Source organism: Dendropsophus ebraccatus, chromosome 2 (assembly GCF_027789765.1).
Source record: "Dendropsophus ebraccatus isolate aDenEbr1 chromosome 2, aDenEbr1.pat, whole genome shotgun sequence".
Classification (NCBI taxonomy): domain Eukaryota; kingdom Metazoa; phylum Chordata; class Amphibia; order Anura; family Hylidae; genus Dendropsophus; species Dendropsophus ebraccatus.
In genome coordinates this window covers 86,874,588-86,900,361 of record NC_091455.1, presented here as the reverse complement: position 1 = coordinate 86,900,361, position 25,774 = coordinate 86,874,588, and the positions used below count along the sequence as shown (strand labels likewise).

At 44.6% G+C, this 25,774-nt stretch overlaps 1 protein-coding gene across 1 annotated transcript; it reads right to left on the bottom strand.

The window, feature by feature from the left end:
• Positions 1–11,314: 11,314 nt before the first annotated feature.
• Positions 11,315–20,547, bottom strand: C2H6orf62 (chromosome 2 C6orf62 homolog). The gene is made up of 5 exons (XM_069957922.1): positions 19,058–20,547; positions 17,339–17,515; positions 15,489–15,611; positions 13,990–14,124; positions 11,315–12,558 (listed from the first exon to the last, which is right to left on the bottom strand). The coding sequence occupies exons 1-5, from the start codon at positions 19,184–19,186 to the stop codon at positions 12,433–12,435; spliced, it is 690 nt and encodes a 229-aa protein (XP_069814023.1). The 5' UTR covers positions 19,187–20,547; the 3' UTR covers positions 11,315–12,432.
• Positions 20,548–25,774: the final 5,227 nt, after the last annotated feature.

The window sequence follows — 25,774 nt, the reverse complement described above, 5'->3', positions numbered from 1 at the left end:
TTTGTGACACATGAGTGGTGGGTTCTGAAATTCAGTAATCTCGGGGTACGCTTGGGTCAAAATATTCCAATGTCGTCTGATGTCTTGTTGGATGAGAGGTGAGAAAGGGTGGTAGGTATTGACGAACGCTATTCGTTTGGTCTCTGATCTAATCCGTCTGTTAGTGAAATCGATCCTAGTGTGGTCGGTCGTGTGAGGTGGATAGCCTCTGTTGGTAAATTTACTGGACATCTCGTCCAGTCGTGTCTGTCTTGTAGTGGTGTCAGTGACAATGCGGTTAACCCTACAATACTGGGATTTGGGTAGAGAATTCTTGACTGATCGTGGGTGGCAGCTAGAAAAGTGCAGGAGGCTATTCCTATCAGTGGGTTTCACATAGAGGTCTGTGGTGAGTCTACCAGCGTCATCCTTGCGTCATCCTTGTAAAATTCAGTCCTGGTGTGTGGATGTTGATGTCATTAAAGAATTCTAGTAATGTGTCCACGGTGCCTGTCCAGATACAGAAGACATCGTCAATGAATCTTTTCCAGAGTTTGATGTGGTGTGTCAGGTGATGTGTGTAGATAACCGTGTTCTCAAAATTGGCCATAAATGCGTTAGCATATGGAGGTGCTACGTTAGAGCCCATCGCGGTGCCAGCCGTCTGTATATAGTACTGGTCGCCAAACAGGAAGAAGTTCCTAGTCAGAATGATCTGGAGGAGTTCAAGGCAAAAGTCTTTTTTGGGACTGTGTCAGTGTGTGGTCATTGTCGAGGAGTATTCTGGTTGCATTGATGCCATCATTATGTGGGATGCACGTGTACAGGCTACAAACGTCAAGGGTCACAAGGATGCTATCAGGGGGCACGGGACTAGCCTCTTTGAGATGGGTCAGGAAGTCAGTGGTATCTAACAAAGAAACCTTACGAATCACTACATGAAACGGGTGGCCCCATCTATACGAGAGTCCCAGTTCACGCAATTTAGAAAGGAGAGGTTGCAACAGGCGCCTTATGTACAGCATGCGAGAGGAAATATCCGGATAGATTTGGAGCACAACACCTTCATAGTCTATCTGACCATAATCTCTCACTGCACAAAGAATGGATTCTTTTTCAGTAAAGTAATGTAAGTGGCAAAGTACATCACGAGGAGAGGCCTGGTCAGTAGAAAATGCCCTGGATACTCTGTGTACTCTGTCCACCACAAATGTGGCATCCGGTGGTCTGCCAGTAAGCATATCAAAGAGATTTGTGATTCTAGGAAGTAGGTTATCCGCGTTGGGGATGTTTGGGAAGGCCTTTGATGCGAACATTATTGCATCAACCACGATTTTCCTGATCATCTAACTGCAGCGCAAGATTCTGCATGTGGTGGCGGGAACGCTCTGCTTCCCTCTCTAAGGCAGTAATCCTGGAGTCTAGGGCTGAGGCCACATTTTCAGATTCATCCACTCAATGTGACAAATGGTTAACATCTTCCCTCACAGCAGCTATGGCCTTCTGCTGGGCTTGCTCTATTCTTTGCACTACAGTGCTAAGGTCTTGCTTGGTAGGGAGGGCCTGGATGAGCTCCCTCAGGAGCTGCAGCTCATTATGGAGGGAGGATGGCGCCGCCTGTTGTGAGGCTGGCAGGGAAGAGCGGAGGGAAAATGGCGCTGCCTGTTGTGAGGCTTGTGGTGGGGAGCGCTGGGGCAAAGGGGTACCTTGTGCGGAGGGGAGCCGGTCCCAGTCATCACGCCCGGCAGTGAGAGGGTAAGCGGAGCTCCCCGCTGTGGCATCCACCTGTTGGTCTTGCAGCTGAAGCAGCTCCGTCACCTCTGCCTGTTGTTTCGTGGGCGCCAACTTGGATGTTGCAGCAGCGGGGCTCGGGGAGCGTCAGAACCGATCCAAACCCAGTCGGAGGGACACTGAACGGGCCGGCTTCTGCTGGGACTTGTTGGCGGTCCTCCTCCTGCGTCCATGCATTACCGGGGGAAGGCAGGTGAGCAGGAGAATTGATAAAAGGCTGTGCTGTAAGCGGAGCTCCTGACACACGTGTCCTTGCAGCTCCATGATCAGACCACGCCCCTCGTACTTCTTGTTCTTGGGCCTCACCAGGTGATCCATGTTGATGCTGGGGCCTCACAAACATACACATACTACTTCACAATTCTAGTCACAGTGTGGTTTGCAATTAAAGTGAATCCGTCAGCTCCGTACCAGGTACAGAGCTCCAGACCCAGGCAGATAGGTGAAAGGGAGATAAAGCAAGTGATGCTTTGTCTTTGCTGATGGATATTTGCAAAGTAATAAAACTGCATTCTTCCTCAGAAGCTGAAGTGCCACACCTGTCTGCAGCTCCACCTGGTAGGGACCTGACAGAAATCTCTTTAAGCTCCATTCACTTCAGTGGATATGAGTTACAAAACCCCACCCAAACTGGAGACAAGAGTGGTGTTGTCTCTGGAAGAAAGTGGATATGTTTGTGTAGCACTGGATAACCACTTTAACCCCTTAGCGACCCATGACGTATCTGATACGTCATGGTGCCGCTCGGGGTGTTCAGAGCGGGGTCCCACCGGGACCCCGCTCTGAACGGCGCTGATCCCGGCTGACACGTGCAGCCGGGCAGTGCCTCTATTAGCCGACGCGGGTCCCGTTGCCGCGCCGGCTAATTAAGCCTCTAAGTGCAGCTGTCAAACCTGACAGCTGCACTTAGAGGCTTAGGTAAACACATCCCTGGTGTCTAGTGGGACGGATCTCCCCCCGCGATGCGATCGCGGGGGGGAGATCCGTTCTTCTGCCCGTGCCGGGCCTCAGCGTCGGAATGACGCTGATCCCGACTCGGCAATAGATTGCTATGGCCTGCAGCAGGCCATAGTAATCTATGACCGATCTAATCGATCTTTGCTGTGTATATACACAGCATTGATCTCTATGAGAGATCAGTGCTGTGTATATACAAGCCCCCCAGGGAAACTTCTAGTTACAGTAAAAAAAAAAATAAAAAAGTGTTTTTATTAATAAAAAATCCCCTCCCCTAATAAAAGTCCAAATCACCCCCCTTTTCCCATTTTATAAATATAAATTAATAAATAAATAAACATATTTAGTATCGCTGCGCGCGTAATCGCCCGAACTATTAATTAATCACATTCCTGATCTCGTACGGTAAACGGCGTCAGCGCAAAAAAATTCCAAAGTGCAAAATTGCGCATTTTTGGTCGCATCAAATCCAGAAAAAATGTAATAAAAAACGATGAAAAAGTCGTATATGCGCAATCAAGGTACCGATAGAAAGAACATGTCATGGCGCAAAAACTGACACCTCACACAGCCCCATAGACCAAAGGATAAAAGCGCTATAAGCCTGGGAATGGAGCGATTTTAAGGAACGTATATTTGTTAACAATGGTTTGAATTTTTTACAGGCCATCAGATACAATATAAGTTATACATGTTATATATCATAGTAATCGTAACGACTTGAGGAACATGCATAACAAGTCAGTTTTACCATAGGACGGACGGCGTAAATGCAAAACTCCCCGAAATCAAAACAAATTCATTTTTTTTTCAATTTGACAGCGCAAATGATTTTTTTCCGGTTTCGCAGCATATGTTATGGAAAAATAATGCCTGTCATTGCAAAGTACAATTGGTTTCGCAAAAAATAAGCGCTCATATACGTCTCTAGGTGAAAAAATGCAAGCGCTATGGACTTTTAAACTTAAAATGGAATAAGCAAAAGCGCAAAAAACGAAAATAGGCTTTGACCTTAAGGGGTTAAAGGGGTTTTCCAGCGCTACAAAAACATGGCCACTTTTCCCCCTACTGTTGTCTCCAGTTCAGGTGCAGTTTGCAATTAAGCTCCAATTTACTTTAATGGAACTGAGTTTCAAAACCCCACCCAATCTAGAGACAACAGTAGGGGGAAAGTGGCCATGTTTTTGTAGCGCTGGATAACCCCTTTAACCTCCTGTTTGTAGGAACCCCACAATCATTATACAGTAAAACCTCGCTTCCCGAACACCTCCCGAACAATTCGGTTTTCAAACTAAATTTCCCCCTGAAGTTTTGTTCGGTATCCAAACAAAACCAGGGGGATAACTGTCAGCTGAACTGATGTTCAGCTGACAGTTAGAGGAACAGTGAGAGGCAGGAGTGGGCGGCTATTTAAACTTGCCGCCGTGCTCCTGCTCCAATCAGCTGCGGGGGACACCCTGTAAACAAGTGCGGAATCCCATCATTATGATGGGATTCTCCACTTCTTTACAGGGTGTCCCCGGCAGCTGAGAGGAGCAGGAGCACGGCGGCAAGTTTAAATAGCCGCCCACTCCTGCCTCTCACTGCGGGGACAGGCTGTAAAGAAGCCGGCTCCCAGCGCTGTCCTCCTGTCTCTCCCAACTGCAGGGTAAGAGAGTCTGCAGAGGCGGCGGGGAGCAGCGGGAGCAAGAAGCTGGTGAGCGGGGCTGCAGGCGCAACAGCACGGGCGCGCCGCAGGCTATAGAGGTGTACAGGCTGGGTAAGTTTATCGGAAGCGCTCCGGGCCGGCGGGGGCTGGTGGGAAGAGCCAGGAGGACAGCGCTGGGAGCCGGCTTCTTTACAGCCTGTCCCCGCAGTGAGAGGCAGGAGCGGGCGGCTATTTAAACTTGCTGCCGTGCTCCTGCTCCTCTCAGCTGCCGGGGACACCCTGTAAAGAAGTGGGGAATCCCATCATAATGATGGGATTCCCCACTTCTTTACAGGGTGTCCCCCGCAGCTGATTGGAGCAGGAGCACTGCGGCAAGTTTAAATAGCGGTCCGCTCCTGCCTCTCACTGTTGCAGGGGATGTGGAGTGTTTTTGCACTCTGTGGGCCAGGTGCTCTGTACCTGACCCACGGAGTGTAAAAACCAATTAATCACATTTACATTGTTCCCTATGGGAACTTACAGCTCAGTTCTCGAACTGCTCGGTTTTGGAACAGCCTTCCAGAACCAATTATGTTCGAAAACCGAGGTACCACTGTATACGACAGCAGAAAATAAAAAGAAGGCGGCCCTCACTCATCTGCTCAATATCCAGGGATACTGCTTTAGTTGCTGCTGTGTGCTGGTGTTGGGCACAGGCAGGGAGGGACCCTGCATGCCTCCCACTTTGAGAGGTGCTAGTTTTGAGCATTACTTAGTTTAAAAAAAAAAAAAAGTTAAATGTCTAAATACTAAATGATTTCTATTAATTTCAAGGAGGTATTAGTCCTAGGGTTGTGTAGATATAATAAAGAGTAGTGATGAGTGAATTGAATTGAATCGCTTAGTTAGCTCAGCAGTCTGCCTAATAGCCTGCTGCCTTTTAACTCAATCCTGATTTGTGCTGCTCCTTCCCCGGGTGCCTGGAAAAGTTGGATCCAGTCCTGGGCAACATCTCCCAGGATCCAGCTTTTCCCAATACCACGACCAGAGCAGGACTGAGTTAAAAGGCAGCCGACTGCTGAGCTAACAAAGCGACCTGCTTTGTTAGTACTGTAAATTCACTCACCTCTAATGAAGAGGTTAAAATAAAGAAAATGAGAAAAAAAGGCAAATAGAAGAATAAAAGAGAAGTCCAGCCCTGGCTGAAATCCAACAGCCAACAGGGGTCGGGGCAAACATAACAACCAGTCTTTACTTACCTCTCCCTGTGCCTGGGATCTAGCGTGAGAACAGCTCCAGGACCACTGCCAGAAGGCGTTTTCCAGAGTTGTAATGATGTCACCACTCAGTGGATAATGCCCATCCTGCTGATAGACTGGCTGAACCGCCCAGGTCTCTGGCTGGCTGAGCAGTTAGTCCATCAGCCAGGTCGTGACGTCGGCAGCGCAGGAGATTTAGGGTCACGGTGCTGGAATCTGGCGCAGAAGAGGCACAGGCAGAGGTAAGTTAGTATCCTTTTGTTATTTTTTCCCATGCCGTTGCCATTTAGAGGAAAAAAGAAAAAAAAAAAAAAACAGGCCAGACTTCTCCTTTAATGACAGACTGGTACATTGGGAAAGGGTACCCTGCCCATGGGAGCTTACAGTCTACAAAAGAAGAAGTTAACCATACAACAGTATAGTAGTGGCAATAGGCAATATGGTTGGTGAAGAGGAGAATGTACAGGAAATATCTTGGACAAAGAGAGAGCACAGAAGGATGCTTGGAGATTGCTTGATGGTGTTAGGAGATCGAATGGGACACCATCCATCCATCACATTCCCAGTACCTCAGATGTTTACCTACTCATAGTTAGTATTTATTAGCATTGCCTTTGAAGTGAATCTGTCAGATGCTATTAGGCGAAGGACACATATGGTACCTTTCATATTTATGCTTCCAGAATAAAGAAAAATTGATTTGATCTGTGCACATGCTTTTTTTTTTTTTTTTTCCTTTGAGATATTTTTATTTCAGCAGCTCAAGCCATTTTCTAGTGACTCCATTCAGGGCGTATACATTGATTTAATGTGACTCAGTAGTACAGAAAACAAACAATAATTTAGCAGGGCTCAATAGCTTTATCAGTGGAAAGTGGTCAAACAGATTCATATTCAGGCTGTTAATATGTATGACAGCCAACCAGTGCATGCACCTCAGTAATACTGATGTTTTACTAGTAAGATGGCTACTTTTATTGGTCAAACGTCTAGTTATTTACATGTGCCGCAGATCCTGACTGTAGCACTGTAAGTTTAGGGACCACAGTACTCAAAGTTTACAGGACTTTACATTTCAGACAGCCATCCCTTTAAGTCCTGCAAAATTACAGTACATGCTCAGACCTAGATGTCATCACCAGCACTAAAGATGAGCAAATTTACAGTAAAGAAGCACTTTGTTATCTCTGCAATCTGCTTATCAGCCAGCTGCCTTTTAACTCACTGCCTCTCTGTGCAGTTCCTCCTGGAAAAGCTGGATCCAGTCCTGGGAAACTTCTCCCAGTTTCTCAGGACTGGATCCAGCTTTTCCCAGCAACCCTGGAGGAGCACTGCTTTGTTATTACCGTAAATTCACTCATCTATAACAAGCACACTTTAAATGGAACCTGTCAGCCCCTGTGCCGGGGCAGAGCCCGGCCGACCCCCCCACTAGAGACCCTTATACTTACCCCATTCATGAAATCCCGCTCCTGGAGCCGCTCCCGACACCGAGATAGGCCCACAATAGGGCTGGGGAATTAATGTGACTGGCAACCACCAGATGTAAATGAAAGCGTTTCCAGGAGTAGGAACAGCACAGTGCAGAGTTTTAAGATGTGCCATCACTATTTTAACTGTTTACTAATACAAACATGGCAGAAGACCAGATATTACCTCTTATGTTATAATTAACTTCATAATTATAACAATGTATTACCTAAATAATGATCATGAAAGCATCTGGGTCCACATCCTAAATATTAATTGCACATATCAATATCTCCCATTGGCATGGAATGCTTATATACAAAGCAGAAACATTTTGTCAACTTCTTTCTTCAGTGACAAAGTTACATAGTTGAAAAAAGACACATGTCTATCAAGTTCAACCAAGGAGGGGATGGATACAGGGAAGGGGGAGGGGTGATAGGTTCTATACATATGCATTTATATTATTTTGGTCTAAGAACTTGTCTAGGCCGGTTTTGAAGCCCTCTACTGTTTTTTCTGTGACCAGATCCTGTGCTAGACTGTTCCACAGATTCACAGTTCTCATGGTAAAGAAGACTTGTCGCCTCCGGAGATTGAACCTTTTTTCTCCAGGCGGAGGCAGTGCCCTCTTGTCCTTTGAGGGGGTTTTACCTGGAACATCTTTTCCCCATATCTCTTGTAGGGGCCATTTATATATTTAAATAAATTAATCATATCTCCCCTTAAACGTCTCTTCTCCAGACTAAACAAATGTAATTCTTTTAATCTCTCCTCATAACTAAGATGCTCCATTCCCCTTATTAGTTTATTTGGCCATCTTTGTACCCTCTCCATCCTTTTTATGAATCGGGTTCCAAAACTGGACAGCATACTCCAGATGAGGCCGCACCAAAGCTTTATAAAGCGGTAATATTATATCCCTGTCCCGAGAGTCCATGCCTGTTTTAATGCATGACAATATCCTGCTGGCCTTAGAAGCAGCTGACTGACATTGTGTGCTGTTCTGTAGTCTATTATCTACAAGTATACCCAGATCCTTCTCCATCAGTGACTCTCCCAGAGTAACTCCCCCCAGGACATATGATGCATGTGGGTTATTAGTACCCAGGTGCATAACTTTACATTTATCCACATTGAACCTCATTTGCCAAGTGGACGCCCAAACACTCAGTGTGTCTAAGTCATCCTGTAACATCTGCACATCTTCCATAGACTGTACTGTACTACAAAGCTTGGTGTCATCTGCAAAGATAGAAACATTGCTGTTAATTCCATTCTCAATATCATTAATAAACAAGTTAAACAGAAGAGGGCCCAGTACTGACCCTTGGGGTACACCACTTATTACCGGGGACCATTCTGAGTAGGATTCATTGACCACCACTCTCTGGGTACGATTATTAAGCCAGTTTTCAATCCAGTTACACATTAAATTTTCCAAACCGATAGACTTTAACTTACCCATCAGACGTCCATGAGGAACGGTGTCAAACGCTTTTGCAAAATCGAGGTACATAATATCCACAGCCGCGCCGCCATCCAGGCTTCTACTTACCTCTTCATAGAAACATATTAGGTTGGTTTGACAGCTTCTGTCCTTAGTAAAACCATGCTGGTTATCACTTATAATACTATTAGCCACTACATATTCCTGGATGTAGTCCCTTATAAGCCCCTCAAATAGTTTTTCCACAATGGACGTTGAACTTCCCCAGGTAACTATAGACCTGTAAGCTTGAGAGCCCTTTTTGAAGATCGGCACTACATTTGCCTTACGCCAGTCCCTTGGCACAATACCAGTAAGCAAAGAATCACGAAATATTTCATACAAGGGTAGAGAAATTACAGAACTGAGTTCCCTAAGAACTCAGGGGTGCAATCCATCAGGCACTGGAGCTTTGGTTACATAGAGTTTGTTTAATTTATCTTGGACCATATCTATAGTAAACCAGTTCAGTACATTACATGTGTTAGCAGCACTGGCCCCATCCACAACAGCTCCATCCCCTTCTTTTGTATATACAGAGCTGAAGAACCCATTAAGTAACTCAGCTTTCTCCTGATCCCCAGTTATTAATTCCCCGTCGCCATTATTTAGGGGTCCTACATGCTCTGACCTTGGTTTTTATGCATTAATATATTTGAAGAATTTTTGGGGTTTCTTTTGCTATCTATAGCTACCTGTCTTTCATTGTGAATTTTTGCTGCTTTTATTACATTTTTACAGATTTGGTTGACTTCTTTGTAATGTTTAAATGCTACAGCTGACCCCTCTGATTTGTATTTTTTGAATGCCCCTTTTTTCTCATTTAAAGCCCTTCTAACCTCGGTTGTAAGCCATGTGGGATTTGATTTTAACAGTTTATATTTGTTACCCATAGGAATATATTTGGCAGTACAGTTATTTAATGTGGATTTGAAGATTTCCCATTTATTAGCTGTATCAGTATGTGACAGCAGCCGCTCCCAGTCTATGCCCTGAAGTTCAGCCCTTAACCCAGGAAAATTGGCCCTTTTAAAATTAATAGTTTTTGCCCTCCCAACATGTTTTTTTTGTACACTTTAAGCTAAAAGTCACTATATTGTGGTCACTATTACCCAGGTGTTCATGGACAGTGACATCCCCAACCAGCTCAGCGTTGTTAGAAATAACCAGATCCAACAAGGCATCACTTCTAGTTGGCTCCTCCACAAACTGGCCCAGAAAATTATCCTGCAGGAGGTTAAGAAATTCCCTCCCCTTTGTGGTTTTAGCTGAACCGTGACTCCAATCTATATCTGGGTAGTTGAGGTCCCCCATTACCACTACCATCCCCTCCCGGGCAGCCCGCTCTATTTGTCTATTCAACTGGCCATCTACCTCCTCAGTAATGTTGGGGGGTCTATAGATTACACCAAGAATAATTTTTTCACTCTTTACCTCCTTCTGTAGTTCTACCCATAATGCTTCCACATCATCACAGTCATCGCCCACTATTACATCTTTTACACTCACTTTAATATCACTTCTGACATACTCCTCCTCCCCTTCTGCCCACCCGGTCCCTTTTGATCATCCCTGAATATTGACAGCCCAGTCATGTGAGGAGTCCAGCCATGTCTCAGTCACACCAACCACATCAATGGACTCCTCCAGAACCAAGGCCTCTAGCTCCCCCATCTTGCTGGCTAGACTTCTGCCATTAGTAACCATACACTTTATATTACCATCGTGTTTACCCGCTTCATTATAAGAAATGGGATTTATTACTGTGCTGTGGCTACAATCATCCTCACTGTTCATCCGCAACATATGGATCTCCCTATCCACTGCTCTTATCCTCCCCCCACAGGACCCTTCTCCTCCCTCCTCAATGTTCTGTCCCCTCTCTAACCTATCTGCCACTACATTACATACCACATTGTCCTCCCTCCTCATCCCCAGCCCCCCCCCCCCCAAGTAATTTATTCGCCCTTTCCACCACATGCCGAACCCTGGCACTAGGGAGACAGCAAACCATTTGGTTGAGGTGGTCTTGGCAACAAATTATTCTATCAGTCTTCCTGATTATAGAATCAGTGCTTTACTGCCAAAGCTAAGGTGTATTCTGAAAAAGAAAATGCACTCTCAATGTGAAACTTCATTTCTGTAAATCTGCAATTTGAGAACCTGCCTTAGGTTTGCTACCTTAAAGTCATTAGGAGTGGTTTATAGAAGTAGATGTAATGTGGAGTTGTGCAATTCCTGCTTTTACACAAACCTTTAAAGGGATTTTCCAATTTATTACTTGTCTCCTATAAACATCATGGGGACAAGTATGAGATCACATGAGGGGGGGGATCTCTAAAGCAGCACCTCAACAGATTTGTTTCAAATGGAGATGCAGGTCGGAACATGACTCGCTGCTCCAATCATTCTCTAAGGAGCTGCAGGAGAGAGCAGGGGGCTGTGCTCTCTGGCGGCTCAATAGAGAATGAATGTAGCATTGAGTCACACGTCCACCTGCAGCTCCATTAAAAACAAAGCAGTGGGGGACTGCTCTAGAGATCGGGGGGGGGGGGGGGGGGGGAGAGGAGGCCCCCCAAAGTCAGAACCACAACAATTTCATACTTGTAATAAAAATATTAAAATCAGAAAACTCCTTTAAATTCCTTCCCAGTAGTAGAGAAATCCTTACCAAATCCCCATAAAAGGCTGGACAGTGAAAACGCAGTCTTGTCCTACATTGCAGAAAGACAACATGGACACTGAGATTTAAGCCTGTTTATTTTAAATTTTTCAATGTAATCCAATTTCAAACAAAAGCTAGATACAAATTTAAACCAGGTAAGCACTAGTATTAGCCAACGGGAGCAGGCCTATACAAGTTTCATCAAAAAGGTACTGAAACCCTTTGAGCAAAGCTTTCTTTCAATACAATACAGTAGTCAACCTTATTTTCATTGCACAAAATAAAAATATCCTTGTCCAACTCAGTACTCAACTTTCAATTACAGTTTGCAACTGCTTTATAACTTAATTTCCAGAACCCACCATGGGTTTACTATTATAGACATATTACTTTATTCTAGAAAAGTAATAACTGCACAAACACCAGCAGGTTTATGTCTCATTTCCTCCATCAGAACATGTTTTCCACAGTGCTCAAGTACTTGACTTAACTTAATATAGCCACTGCAGACTTCCAGGCTATATTAATGTCATTGCACCCACAGTGGGGAAATGCAGATTGTATGCAGCAACTGGGTGAAGAGATCAAAAATTTTAAGTGCCTGTACACTTTGTCTCATCCCTGCAATAAGAACTAAGGTATGAAAGCAAATGCTGAATAAACAGGATTTCTTTTAATAAATCTGTCCAAAGCCAGCCTTCATGTACTACTGCAAATCCTTGCTTCACTGAAGTGATTCAGATAGTGCTTTCATAGTTTGGTAAAGCAATGAAGCTTTTATACCTGTTACTTTTACAATTCACCCTTACAACTTTTTAAACTTTGTTAGGGGATATGACCAGTGCAAATGGGAAGACCACCAAAACAAATAATACCTTGTGCTTTCTGATACATTTGATTCAGTGTGCCAAAGTCCCATCATTTCACATTTTACAAGGCTAAAGCATAGATGTTCCAGAACATCATCTTTCACAAGGTCCATGCAAAACAAAAGAAAAAAAAAATTCAAAGGGGGAAAAAAAGAAAAAAAAAAAAGTCCAGGTACAAAATGATGAAAGAAAATACAAAAATATCCAGCATGAAGGTTCACAACGTACAAGTGTTCTGAGCATGAGTCCATATTCTTCTTGAAATTGGATAAGAAAAATAAAATTGTTGTGATTAACTGATCTTCCCAGTTTGACTGGTCACAACCTTACTCGGGCATGTATGGGCGAAGGTGATCCTCAATGGTGCCAACCGCCCAATGGGTGAGCTGTTCCTGTGGTAGGTAGAGGCAGATGCTGCATAACTTGAGGATTGTGGCTTTGCTTTTAGGAGTCTATAGAGGAAAAATACACATAACTTGAGAAAGAAAATGAAGAAAATCTAGTAAAACTAAGTCAACACCATCTTATATTAATTACAGTACCATGAGGACTTGTTTGTAAAATGCCCTTTAGAGAACTTTCTGACAGGTCTTAAGCTGGTGTGTGGAATGTATGGCAAATGATTCTCTTGACTCTTGGCACAAGCTCATCTTTAGGCAGATACAAGCTGAGAATGGATGAATGCACACTGGGACACCAATCTCAAAGGCTTTGGTTCAACTTACAGCAACATGGAAGTCCAACAGCATCCAATGTAGTGGAATCTCTTCAAACTTTATTACATATCCAAGTACAAAAAAGTGGTGTTTCCACCGGTGGGTCTTTATCAAGAAGATTAGCATATTCCACTATATTGGATGCTGTTGGTCTTCCTTGGTGCTACATGTTAACACATCCACAGACTCACTTTGTACAAATGTGGCCTAAATTAGCTTATTTGGATTCCTGCACTGCTTGTGTCTTAAGTTTTACATTTTAAATACGTATATTCTAAAGTGTAAAAGCAGAGTTTCTATTGCAACTACACAAACATATGGCTTGCATCACATTTCTCAAAATTGTCTACAAGAAAAGCTTTGCGTTAAATTAAAGGGGTTGTCTTGCAAAAATCTTTTTCTTTCAAATCAACCGATATCAGAAAGTTATATGGATTTGTAATTTACTTCTATTAAAAAATATCAAGTTTTCCCATACTTATCAGCTACTATATGTCATGCAGGAAACTGTTTTATTTTAAGTCTGACAGTGTTCTCTGCTGACATCTCTGGCCGAGACAGGAAGTCTGTCTGTTTTCTATGAATCCCCATAGAAAACCTCTCCTGCTCTGTACAGTTCCGGTCTCAGCCAGAGATGTCAGCAGACAGCACTGTGTCAGACTGAAAAGAAAACATTTCCTGCAGGACATACAGCAGCTGATAAGTATGGGAGGACATGAGATTTTTTAAATAGAAATAAATTACAAATCTATATAGCTTTCTGACACCAGTTGATTTGAAAGATAACAGGTTTTCGCTGGATAACCCCTTTAAAGCTGCGCTCCGATGATTGCCAAGATGGGGTGTGGCCCGATAGAAAAAGTGACCATAAAAACGGGGTGTGACTTCGAGGCAAAATGTGCACATTTCTTGTGTAACAAAGCAACTTATAGCAAGTCTAACCTTAGAAGGTGCCATATTTTACTGTCTCAGGCTGTTTGATTAGTTTAAACCATTTAATACTGTCAATCCTAAAGTATGTCCCAAAGTGTTTTGTACTTTTATTGCATAGCAGAACACCTAGATAGGGAGTGTTTTGTATAAATGCTAAATCAATTTCTCTCATTACAAAACTAAATGGCGTAAAAAGGGGGCAGACATGCTACGTAAAGCTGAAGAGGTACTAACCTGCAAGTGCTGTCTATCTATAAAGAGGAACACTGACTGGTTAGGATTGTTAAGAACAATTCCAGTCTTGTCATTCCGGCTAAGTACATGCAGAAGATGTTTTTCATAATCACCATGATGAAATTCAAACTTGGCCTAGAATAAAACGTAAAAGAATATATTAAAATGTAAAAATGGGTATCAATGGTCTAAAGAAACAGAAGTTAAAATGTTCCCAAATAGAACTATGGCTGCCATAGGATGGCAAACCATACTGGGGGGGAAGGAAGGCTGGTTGGGTTCTTCATCAGCCAGGCCAATGCAAGCAATAAACCAAAACGTCCATCTCCTATTCTATAGTTACATAGCTTAAAGAGAACCAATCACGGAAGATTTTTTTTTTTTTTTATTCCTTAATTCTATTTAAATTACTTTTTTTATTAATATTTGTAAATAGAATTAAGGAATTTTCTGTCCGCGTTTTTAATTTATTCACGTCTCTCTTCACTGTCACGCGCCGGCTCTTTTCAAAAGAGCCGGCGCGTGACAGGAAGCTCCCGGCATGCAGAGCGGCAGGAAGAGCTCCCATGAGCCTTTGCCCGCCGCTCTGTAAATACACAGCGATCTCGCGCTATACAGCGCGAGATCGCTGTGTATATCTGTCCTAATTAAACCTATTAGTTTTCTCATGAAGATACAGACTGCATTTGCAGTCTGTATCTTATACTTTACCTAATCCTATGTAGCAGTGTAGTAAGCCGGGCGCCATCTTGATGACTGGAACGCACCGCTGGAACGCAAATGACGTCATCAAGATGGCGCCCGGCATTACTGCACCGCTACATAGGAGTAGGTAAAGTATAAGATACAGACTGCAAAGGCAGTCTGTATCTCCATAAGGTCTACTTATAAAGATACAGACTGCCTTTGCAGTCTGTATCTTATACTTTACCTACTCCTTTGTAGCGGTGCAGTAATGCCGGGCGCCATCTTGATTACGTCATTTGCGTTACAGCGGTGCGTTCCAGTCATCAAGATGGCGCCCGGCTCACTACACTGCTACATAGGATTAGGTAAAGTATAAGATACAGACTGCACAGGCAGTCTGTATCTTTATAAGTAGACCTTATGGAGATACAGACTGCCTTTGCAGTCTGTATCTTATACTTTACCTAATCCTGTATAGCGGTGCAGTATTCCCGGGCACCGCCATCTTCATGACGTCAGTTGCGTTCCACTGCTGGAACGCACCGCTGGAACGCAAGTGACGTCATCAAGATGGCGGCGCCCAGCAATACTTTTACTACTATACAGGATTGGGTACAGTATAAGATACAGACTGTAAATGCAGTCTGTATCTTCAGGAATAGACTTAGGGAGAGAGAAACTTTTATTATAGGGACAGTTAATTTTAGGTGATTGGGTCTCTTTAAAGTAGTCAGAGCTCTATTACATCTTATTAGCTACAACAAAGCTGCCACATAACCAATACAGTAACCAATACAGTAAAATATACTTGCCAAAACAGGCCTGTAGGGCTCCTCTGATCCCTTCCATCGTGAGAAAAGAAGACAAACAATCTTCTCTATATCATTCCGAGGCCAAAGAATAAAGTCCATCTCTTGAGTACACCCAATGACATCCTATAAAATGCACATATCAGAAGTGTTACTTTATGCTTACATAAACATAAGACTGTCAAGGGCAGACTACATGGACCAGTATTTTTTCCTAATAGCCAATTTAAAATACAAAAAATAAGTTTATACCAGTCATGTTTAAATGGGTTATCCAGGATGAGAAAAACAAACCACACCCAAACTGAAGGCAAGAGTGGTGCAGATTGTGAAATAAAGCTGCCATTTTTATAATCCTAGATAACCCCTTTGTATTAAGTTACTGTGGATTTAACAATTGCATCTGCTGGACATGTGGTCCAAGCATCTACTACTTAGTAGTACATTTCATGTTGCTCCTGGTCTTTCCCCCCAATCTTTGATTGCCTCCTTTATTGTTCAGTTGCTTATTAAAACCACTTCCCTCCTGAACGTCACCATGTTCTGTGGTGCTTGGGTGCTCTTATACAGCCTATCACCACAGGTAAGAGCTCATTTGCAGAGCCTTCAGAAAGCTCATCAGTCAGGAAGCACAAATATCGTTCATGCTGGCTATTGACTTCATCATAGTTTAAAGCGTAACTATAATTTCAGGAGCCAAAAAATGAAATTTCTCAAATAAAAAGCCCTAAACTGTGTTGATAGCTTGTAAGCTCGCTGAGATATCCCCAGTTGTTTGGCTCAGAGGAATAAATGAATTTTTCTTCTGGCTGCATGAAAGTGGGCGTGGTCTCCTCCCTCATCTCCCTGGCTGCATCCCTCCATTCACTGAGCAGCACCTTAGCAGATGTATCACACACAGTGGCATCAGATACAGAGCCCCAGCATACAGTATCACAATGTAAGATTAGAAACAGAGCCCTAGCAGATGGTATCACACAGTGGGATTAGATACAGCCCCAGCATACAGTATCACAATGTAAAATTAGAAACAGCCCTAGCAGATGGTATCACACACAGTGGGATTAGATACAGTCATCTGCTCTCATAACACTGTAGGATAATGTCAGCCATGGAGGTGGGGGCACCTGCTGCAGACACCTGATAGTGAATGTTATATGTACTATGGAAGGACTACAGCTGTGTTATGCTGAGATTTGTAGTCCTCCCCTCAGTGACTCACCCACTCTCCCTCATGCAGTACATTGGAGTCATGGTGGCACTGGATACACTTGTGCCTTCATCCATCTCTTCCCCTGCGCTGCTCCTCACACAACACCCTCAGCTCTGCTTAGTGACCTCTGTGAAAGGGGGGAGAACGTGCTGCTAGGAGGGGGGGGGGGGTTGTTTCTCTGTGTCAGGGCTGTTATCTGATCCTCCTGTCAGAGTATGTACTCTAGGTACAGATCTCCAGGGAGGGGGCGTGTCCAGCAGGAATGCAGAAATAAGTCAGAAGCAAAGAGCTCAGAGGGGACTTTTGGCTTTATGTATTTAAAAAACTGTTCATTTTAGGTTATTAATGTATATTGCAAATAGTCTTATGACCTAAGCTAACTAAAGCTGAAAGGTCAAAATATTTTATAGTTACGCTTTACAATCACTAAACTATCTAGGTAATAAGTCTAATTTTTACTCATTTCCATCAGCTCTATGGGGGGCCATAACAAAGGCTTTGCTGAGGTCCAGATAGGCGATCCATCAAGTTGCTTATTTTTTAGGTGGCCAATTATTTTCTTTTTACATATGATCTAGTTACATACTGGCAATATTTAGAAGGTGAATCCAATAAATAAGTGTAAAAGAATCTGCTTTACCCTGCGCATTGACTGGTAGCGAGGTGCATGAAGCTGTACTATATCCTTTTGCAGAAGCTCAAGGGAACTCTCCAAGGAATAGCTGGAATCCCGCACACCCTTCAGAATATTTTCTTCATAATTGTTCGTCATAACAGGTATAACATCAGCCACTTCAAAGAGAGCAGACTTCTTTTTCTATAGGGGAGCAAGATATTTAGCATCAGATGTAAATCCAGGCACACAGCAAAGGAAATTGCAGCAGGGGATAGGAAACGTGTTGCTAATAGCTAAACTGTACTGTAGAGTAAAATAAAAAAAAAAAAACCCTGCTTCTTAGTGCATACTCAACCCATCACCACAGAAAGGCGAGCGTGCATATAGTACGTGCATCTGCATAAACGTTGTCCAGTGAGTTGTCAGCAGAACAGCTTGGTGCCCTGCAATCTTCTAGGCTGTTATATGACCAATATATCAGCACAAAGGCCATATTCACTCTCTTCCCATGACATTCGTCATTGTACGTGTGTAATTTTTGTAAAATGGCATAAATGTATAGCACAATGATGGTATAGGGCCTCATAAAGTTCCCTCCATTGTGTTTCAGTTCATCTCCATTTTCACTACAAGTCTGCTGTGACAAAATGGAAATATTACTGTTTACATCCACAGGCGGAAAAAAGTGGTGACACATACATGCATACCAGGAAGCCATCCAAGAGTAGAACGGACTCCAGTCTGACACATTGTACTTATACTGGTATATTGTTGGAGGTGATCTCATGCTGTGCACTGCTGGCTGCAGCGGTCATGTGTGGGTGTACTGGCATTTCATCACAGCAGCCAAAGACCACTGAGGATCACTGGTAATGTAATGAGCAAGTAAGCATTCTTGTATTTTCACACTGCCTATTCCAACTTTTTTTTCAGATCGGATAAAACCCCTCTAGATTCAAACTGCACATCTATGTATACTTTTTTTTTTTTAAGAGAGATTTGTTATAATTCTTTTAAATGAGATTCTAAACCGTTATAGGATGTTATGAGCAAAACCCTTTTCATCGGTCGTTGTGCCATTCCTATTTCTCCTATAGCTGCTATTTCATGGAAAATACAAGAACTACTACAGATCGGTCAGGAGGAAGGGGAAAAAAAAAAAAAGCTGTTCAGTTTGTTCACATCCCTGCATATGATACAGAAGTCCTGGATGTTCATGAGCACCAGCACACTCAGACTGTGTATAGGCAGAAAGCTGTCATCAGCATCTGAAGGGCAGCACAAAGCCCATTCTCCTGCATTTCAGGAAAATGGCCTAACAGAATGATGTAATAGATTGATCTGTTCAGCAATTGTCACTAGTTAATGCTGCCCTTAATTAATGCAGCATAAACCTACTGACTGATTCCCTTTCCTTTAAAATAGGCCATCAACAACAGATGAGTAGTGTCCCAACCCCCTGCACCCTTGTGACCAGCTGATTGAAGGATCTGGCACTTGTGTGCACTGTGGCCTCTCTACCAGGCAGAGCTCTGTATACTGGGTGGCATCTGTAGCCGTATTGCTGCGTACAGAGCTGTGTCTGGTAGGAAGAGGCCACAGTGTCCCCTTATATCAGCTGATCTGCAGGGACACTGGGGCGTTGTATCCTCTGTCAGATATTGATAGCCTTTGTGTCCCAGAAACAGATGAAGTGGATAACTGTAGTGTGAGGTATAGAAGCAGGACAGCAGGCTAGTTTACCTTATCTTTGAACACAAAAGCGATGTACATCTTGAAGTCAAACTGGTCAGCTAGAGACTCTTTCTTCTTCCTTAGCTGAGAGCGCAGTCTGTTCAGAGCCTGCTTCCTCCGAGAGTTGGGGTCCCCCATTTTTGTAGTGCTGCCGATGCGATGGCTTATGAAACTTAATTTGACGCTAATTTCGGGTATTTTATTTTTGTGCACGTAAGACGTCAACAGAAACACGCCATGCTACCTCCTTCCAATGACGACAATGCGACCTAAAGCCCTACTTAGGCAACGCGTGACAGGCCTGTCATACTACCCGGGTCAAGATACAGAGCGGCTGTACAACCGTGACAGGAAGTAGGTAATTCTCGGATGGAACTAAAAGAGGCATCATATACCATGTAGAAAACCAATAATGCAACTGGTAAAACGCTAGAGGGCCCAAGGATGAAAAAAAAAACAAAGATGTCTTCTGCTGTCAGCCTATACCATAAAATCAAAAGCCATGGTGCCTAGGCCTGCTAGCCAGGCCTCCCTGCTCACAAGGAGGAGAACTAAGACTGCTCAGCCAGCCCCAAGACTGCATCATAGGAGAAGAGATGACGTCACTGTACTTCAAGAGGTCCCCTACCGTGCAAACACAGCGAGCTGCTGGCTTATTTATCCGTCTGACAGGTGGGGGTGGGGTGTTCACAGCACAGGTTCAGTCGCCCCAAAACAGCGGGCGTAAGGGCGCACAGGAAGCCCATGTGGAAGTACAGCCGACACCCCATAGGAAGGAAGAGCATGATGCCGGAGCCCGGGGAGGGAAGGGGGCGAGCAGGAAGAGGGGCCGACCCTGTCAGCAGCCGCGTCACAGCTCCCTACACCGGGGCTCGGCGGGACGGAGCGCAGGCAGACATGACGCCATCGCGGGCGGCAGGAAAACTCAAACAAAAAGGGGGAAAAAAGTTCTGTGTGCGGCGGAGGGGTCACACGGGGGGCAGGAGGAGGAGGCTACCGCTGGGTCAAAGGGCTGTCTGCTGGCCTAGCCACGCCGGCTACCTGTCATGTCTGCTAGAGGCTGAATGCTGCTGGGGTCAGGATGCCGGCTCAGCGGTCTCTTCTGCGGGAGGCTGCTGCTGGTGACAACTCCGGGGGAATCCATGTCAAGAAAACACCAGGGACCCCAACGGACCCCTCTGCTTGTGAGCTGCGGTGCTCAGCGGGCTGTACACCCTGCTCCACCCCGACCCACCCATACTCCGGCCCGGGGGTCTCGCTGTGAGAGGAGGGGGAGGAGGAGGAGGAGGCCGCGATACCAAGCAGTCTTCTATCGCCTCAATAGGAGAACTACAAGAGCTCGCGGAACCCCGACCCGTCTCGGTTTACGTTCACGAATGAAGAGGTAGCGCAAACAGGCGGCCAGAAGAGCGGGAGCAGCGTCCTCACAGCCCGGGAGCTGCACACAAACACCCAGCTCAACGCAAAGAAGGAGAAGATGGCCGCCGCTGCGTCACCTCCTGCCTGCTCCCGCCAGGGATCCTCCGGATCATACCATTGTGCCGCAGGGGTACAATAGTATAGCTAGTGGACGCATTTCATTACCATGTAACTTTAGCCATCCGAGTATATTCTCCTTAACGGATTTAATACACAACTAAATGTCTAGTTTCATATTGCACAAATCGGCATCTGAATAAGATAGTCTATAGCTTTAGTCGCCATCGTGACACCCCTTTAGAAATGGTAGCGCCCGCACTGGAGAGCCCTGTGTTCAGCGTAGAACAGCTGGTGACGTCTTTTCACATGACATCTCGGGCTCGCGCGTCAATGTAGATCTTCACTAAACTTTATTAACGTGTAAACAATAGTCATCTACAAACAAGGAAACATGAAAGGACAATATTTAGCAAAGTCCTGCACTATAAGTTTCCCATATATAACTGTGCACATTTCTGACCCACTGCATCCCCACCACAGCTGTCAGTGTAGATCTTCAATTCTTTCGACGGAACGCGGAAATAGTGTCTATGGCACAAGCTGAAAAGCGCGCTGCCGCGTGCGGGGACGAGCAACGGAATACGCTGCAGGTTATACGCAGCAATTCCGTAGTGTGTATGCACCCATAGGGCGGGTTCACACTACGGAATTCTCGTGGACAATGTCCGCGGAATTCCGTCAGCTGTCCGCCCGCACGGGCACGCGCTTTTCCGCCCGCTCCATAAACACCATTCTATGGGCCGGCGTATTCCGCGATCCGCTAAAAGAAGTGACATGACACTTCTTTCAGCCTATAGCGGAATACGCCGGCCCATAGAATGGTGTCTATGGGGCCGGCGGAAAGGCGCCCAGATGTGCGGGCGGACAGCTGACGGAATTCCACAGACATTTTCTGCGAGAATTCCTCAGTCTGAACCCACCCATATTGTGATGGAGAGCAGCGGATTGCAGTAATTACAATGGCCAAATGGAGACAATAGTCGGTAAATGCTAAAATAACAGACCAGAATAACACAGTAGATGCCACTATTGCACCCATATACCACCACACTAGTACAACCACCAGGTACACAGCCAGTCACATAAGTATTAAACATGTTACCAATTTTCTAAAAAAAATATCTTTGTAAAAGTGTTATTGATATGAAATTCCCACCAGATGTCGGTCACAACCCATCCACATAGGCAAAGAAATCATACCATAGATGCCCATACATTGTTTTGTTTAAAGCGTAACTATAAAATATTTTGACCTTTCAGTTTTAGTTAGCTTAGGGCATGATGACAATTTTTACAATATACATTAATAACCTAAAATGAACAGTTTTTTAAATACATAAGGCTGATTATGCCCTTACAGCTCTGTCTGGCTCTGACTTATTTTTGCATTCCTGCTGGACACGCCCCCTCCCTGCAGATTCGTACTTAGGGCCCTATTCCACCCAGCCCATTCTCAAACCCATCCTGGAGAAATCGAAGGATCGCCTTTATAGACAGTGATATGGGAGAAGTCCAATTCTTCACACCAGGATAGAAAAACCTCCTTAATCCTCAGGGAGGTTCTCTTTGTGGGTTCTGCTCTTAATAGCAGAATCATGTTTACCACCAATTCTAAAAAGCCTCAGCTCATCAGGCCTGTCAATCTTAGGTGGTCCAGACCCAGACACAATCTGCCCTTCTGTGACAGTAAGGGCCCTATTCCACAGTAACGATAATCGGCAGAATCGGCCCCATTTGGCCAGATTCGGCCGATTATCGTTCGGTGAAATAGAGAGAACGATCAGCTGATGATCGTGTCATCGGCTGATCGTTCATTTAGGGCCAGACCTATAATCATCGTTCGCTACGATTGAATAGCGGTGCGCGGCGGGCGACCGACGATTTCAGAAGCGCAGCATCATACATTACCTGCAGAGCTTCTTCTCTGCGCTGTCTTCATCCCAGGGTCCCACGCCCTCTATCTTCTGAATGGCCGGTCAGCTGACAGAGCACTCAGCCAATCACAGGCTGGGACCGCCGCGGCCTGTGATTGGCTGAGTGTGGCCTGTCAGCTGACCGGCCATTCGGAAGATAGAGCGCTTGGGACCCGGGGATGAAGACAGCGCGGAGAAGAAGCCCTGCAGGTAATGTATGATGCTGCAAGGGCTGCAAGGACATCAGTAACGATGTCCTTGCAGCCCTCGCTCAACGATCATCGGGCCGTGGAATAGACCCAGTAAACGAGCGGCGATCTAGCAGATCGCTGCTCGTTTACATCGTTGATTGGGCCCTCCTCGGCCCGTGGAATAGGACCCTTAGGTCAGGGTGGTATTACACGGAACGATTATCGTTCGAAAAATCGTTAAATCGTTCGAATTTGAACAATAATCATTTCGTGTAATAGCAGGCAACGATTAAACGACCAACGAGAAATCGTTGATCGTTTAATAGGATCCAGACATATTTTTATCGTTTCATCGTTCGCACATCGTTCGGTGGAATAAGAATTCACAGTTGAAACGTACGCAATAGCGACGACTAAACGACCGCAAGAGCAATCATAATAACTATCATCGTTTCGTGTACTTGGGCGAACGATTTCGGGTCGTTTGCCTTAGCGGTCGTTTAAGATCGTTAAGATCAGATGTCTGTAGCAGGTGCCCCCACCTCCATGGCTGACATTATGCTACAGTGTTATGAGAGCAGATGACTGTATCTAATCCCACTGTGTGTGATACCATCTGCTGGAGCTCTGTATCTAATCTTACATTGTGATACTGTATGCTTGGGCTCTATCTGATGCCACTGTGTGTGATACATCTGCTAAAGTGCTGGTCAGTGAATGGAGGGACCCAGCCAGGGAGATGAGGGATAGGCCACGCCCACTTTCTCTCAGCCAGAATAAAAATTAATTTATTCCTCTGAGCCAAACAACTGGGGATATCTAAGCGAGCGTACAAGCTATCTTTTACAAGCTCTTTTTAAAGGGTAACACGTGGGCTTTTTATTTGAGAAATTTCATTTTTTGGCTACTAAAATTATAGTTACGCTTTATTAATGGGACATGACAGAAGGAAAAAGTATTAAAGATTACTGAAAATCACTGAAAGTGGTAAAAAAAAAACATACTGCAAAATCGTATAGCTTTGCTTACCAATTTGCCCAGTTCTGAAACCACTTAATCTAAAAACTAAACCTCCTGGTTGAGCAGTTTCTCAGTGTTTTCCCTGTGCGGCTGGAAGGAATCCATATGTGAAGGTGCCTGCATAGGGAGTACAGCTGGAGCGCAGTGGCAGGTTTTTTGAGAGCGTATCCTGCTGCCCGCTAAACATTATAGTTGCCCTTTCAGTAAAAAAAAGAAACAATGGCACGCAGATGGTGCATCCATATGTTGTCTGATTAAAATGGACCCATTAACTTTTATCAGAGCCTCCGTTCTCTGAAAATGATCCGTATAAGCGCAGGTCCTACTTTTTTGCAGAACAGGTCGGTGGCCAAAACAGATTTGTTTACAAAACAGATGTGTGGATGACCACATTGAAATCAGGGGGTCCTTTTTCTTTCTGTAAATCAGAACCCACTCTGCTGCTCAACTGGTTTCACTTTAGGCCACACCTGGGAGTGGATTCCAAGTGCCCTCTAGCCCTTCACCGTTATCCCACTCCAGGATGCAAAAGCTGGACTTCTGTGGCTAGAGGACACCAGGTCTCTCCACAAGCATGGTCCTGGTGTAAGCAGCTGGTTCCCAAGGACCAAATAGAGTCGCTGTGAATCCCCGGAGGACAAGCTGAGTAAACGTAGTCAGCAAGCCAGGTCATTAGCGAGAGCGTCAGCACAGTACCAGGGATGAGACGGCAAGTTGGACAAGTGAGGCAATGAGAGACAGTAACAAGAGAGGCCTGATGTGCGGAGGAGTGACAATGCTGTAGATTTGCTGCGCAGAGCCGGCTTTACTAAAAGGCATGCACCTCTCTGCCTATCAGTGTTCAGGTATGATTGACAGACAGAGAGACCCGTTAGTGACTAGTCACGGGCGGCTCCCTGCCCAGATAACTAGTTGCCACCCCTCTCCCTGCCTCACAGCATAATAAAACTTCTTTTTCCAGTTTGTAAAGCTACTGCTGCGCTGCAGGGAACCATGTCAGCACAACCTTGCTGATTGGTTCCCTTTAAGTGGTTCAATCCACAGCAAATGGACAGCTATTGGACAGAGCTAGTGCAATTGTGGCTGAAAGAAGGAAGCAGACACCAGAGGACTGAATCAGGATGGGATGAGCATGGAAAGCAATGAAGGAGGGGACGGTGGCAGTTGCAAGTAGAAGTGGAACACAGAGGGCACCAATGGCAGTGAGCATTGGAATGCCACTGGGTGCCACCTGGTGGCATTACAGTTCTTCCTCCATGTCTTCTTTTTTTGGACTTGAGATGAACAGAAACATCTTGAGGAGAACAGGGGCATGAATATGTTCCTCAGGTTCCCAGAATCTTTATTTAGGCTTGTAATGCCTGTAGGCCTGTAATTCTAGTCCACCAATAAGTACCTTCAGTCTACCTGCCTACCTGCCAGTCTTGCCATTATAATTGGAAAAATAATTCACATCACTAATTAGTGGTAACTAACCTTACATTTAGGTCAAAATATAATTTTTAGTTTCAATAGTTTTTTTATTGAAATTTTTAAACAATTAAACATTTTAAACATACATATACAAATGTCGCATGTTTATATAGAGGAGTATCACAATGTAGTGCCTTACATGTAAAATTACAGAAGCTGGTTATAAATGACAGGTAAGGCTAGGTTCACACTGCGTTTTTGCAATCCGGTTTTGCAATCCGTTTTTTGCAAAGTTGTCAGTGAAGGCTGTCAGTGTTCAATGCAACCCTAGAAAGTACACATTATTCTCAATCTGCAACAAACACAGGTACAGTATAAAGTCAATTACTGATTAGGTTGATGATAATTGTTGTGCTATCTTGTAAAGTAAGACCTTATTTAGAGAAGGAGGACTATTTCAGTTTGTTAAAAGAATGTTCAGATGCAGTTCAATTGAATGACCAATATGTGTCAGTGTTGCCTTTTGAAATGGGACATATACAGTAGTTAGGGCTTATTCCCATGTTCTGTGAAACATAGACGGCACTGATGGGGAAGCCCTTTAGTGGAGGGTTTCCCCGCTTGGCATGATGTATCAATATCATGCCGGGAGCGGGAAAAGTGTTTGAATCTCCATGGCACTGTAATGAAGCATTATTACTTGGAGTATT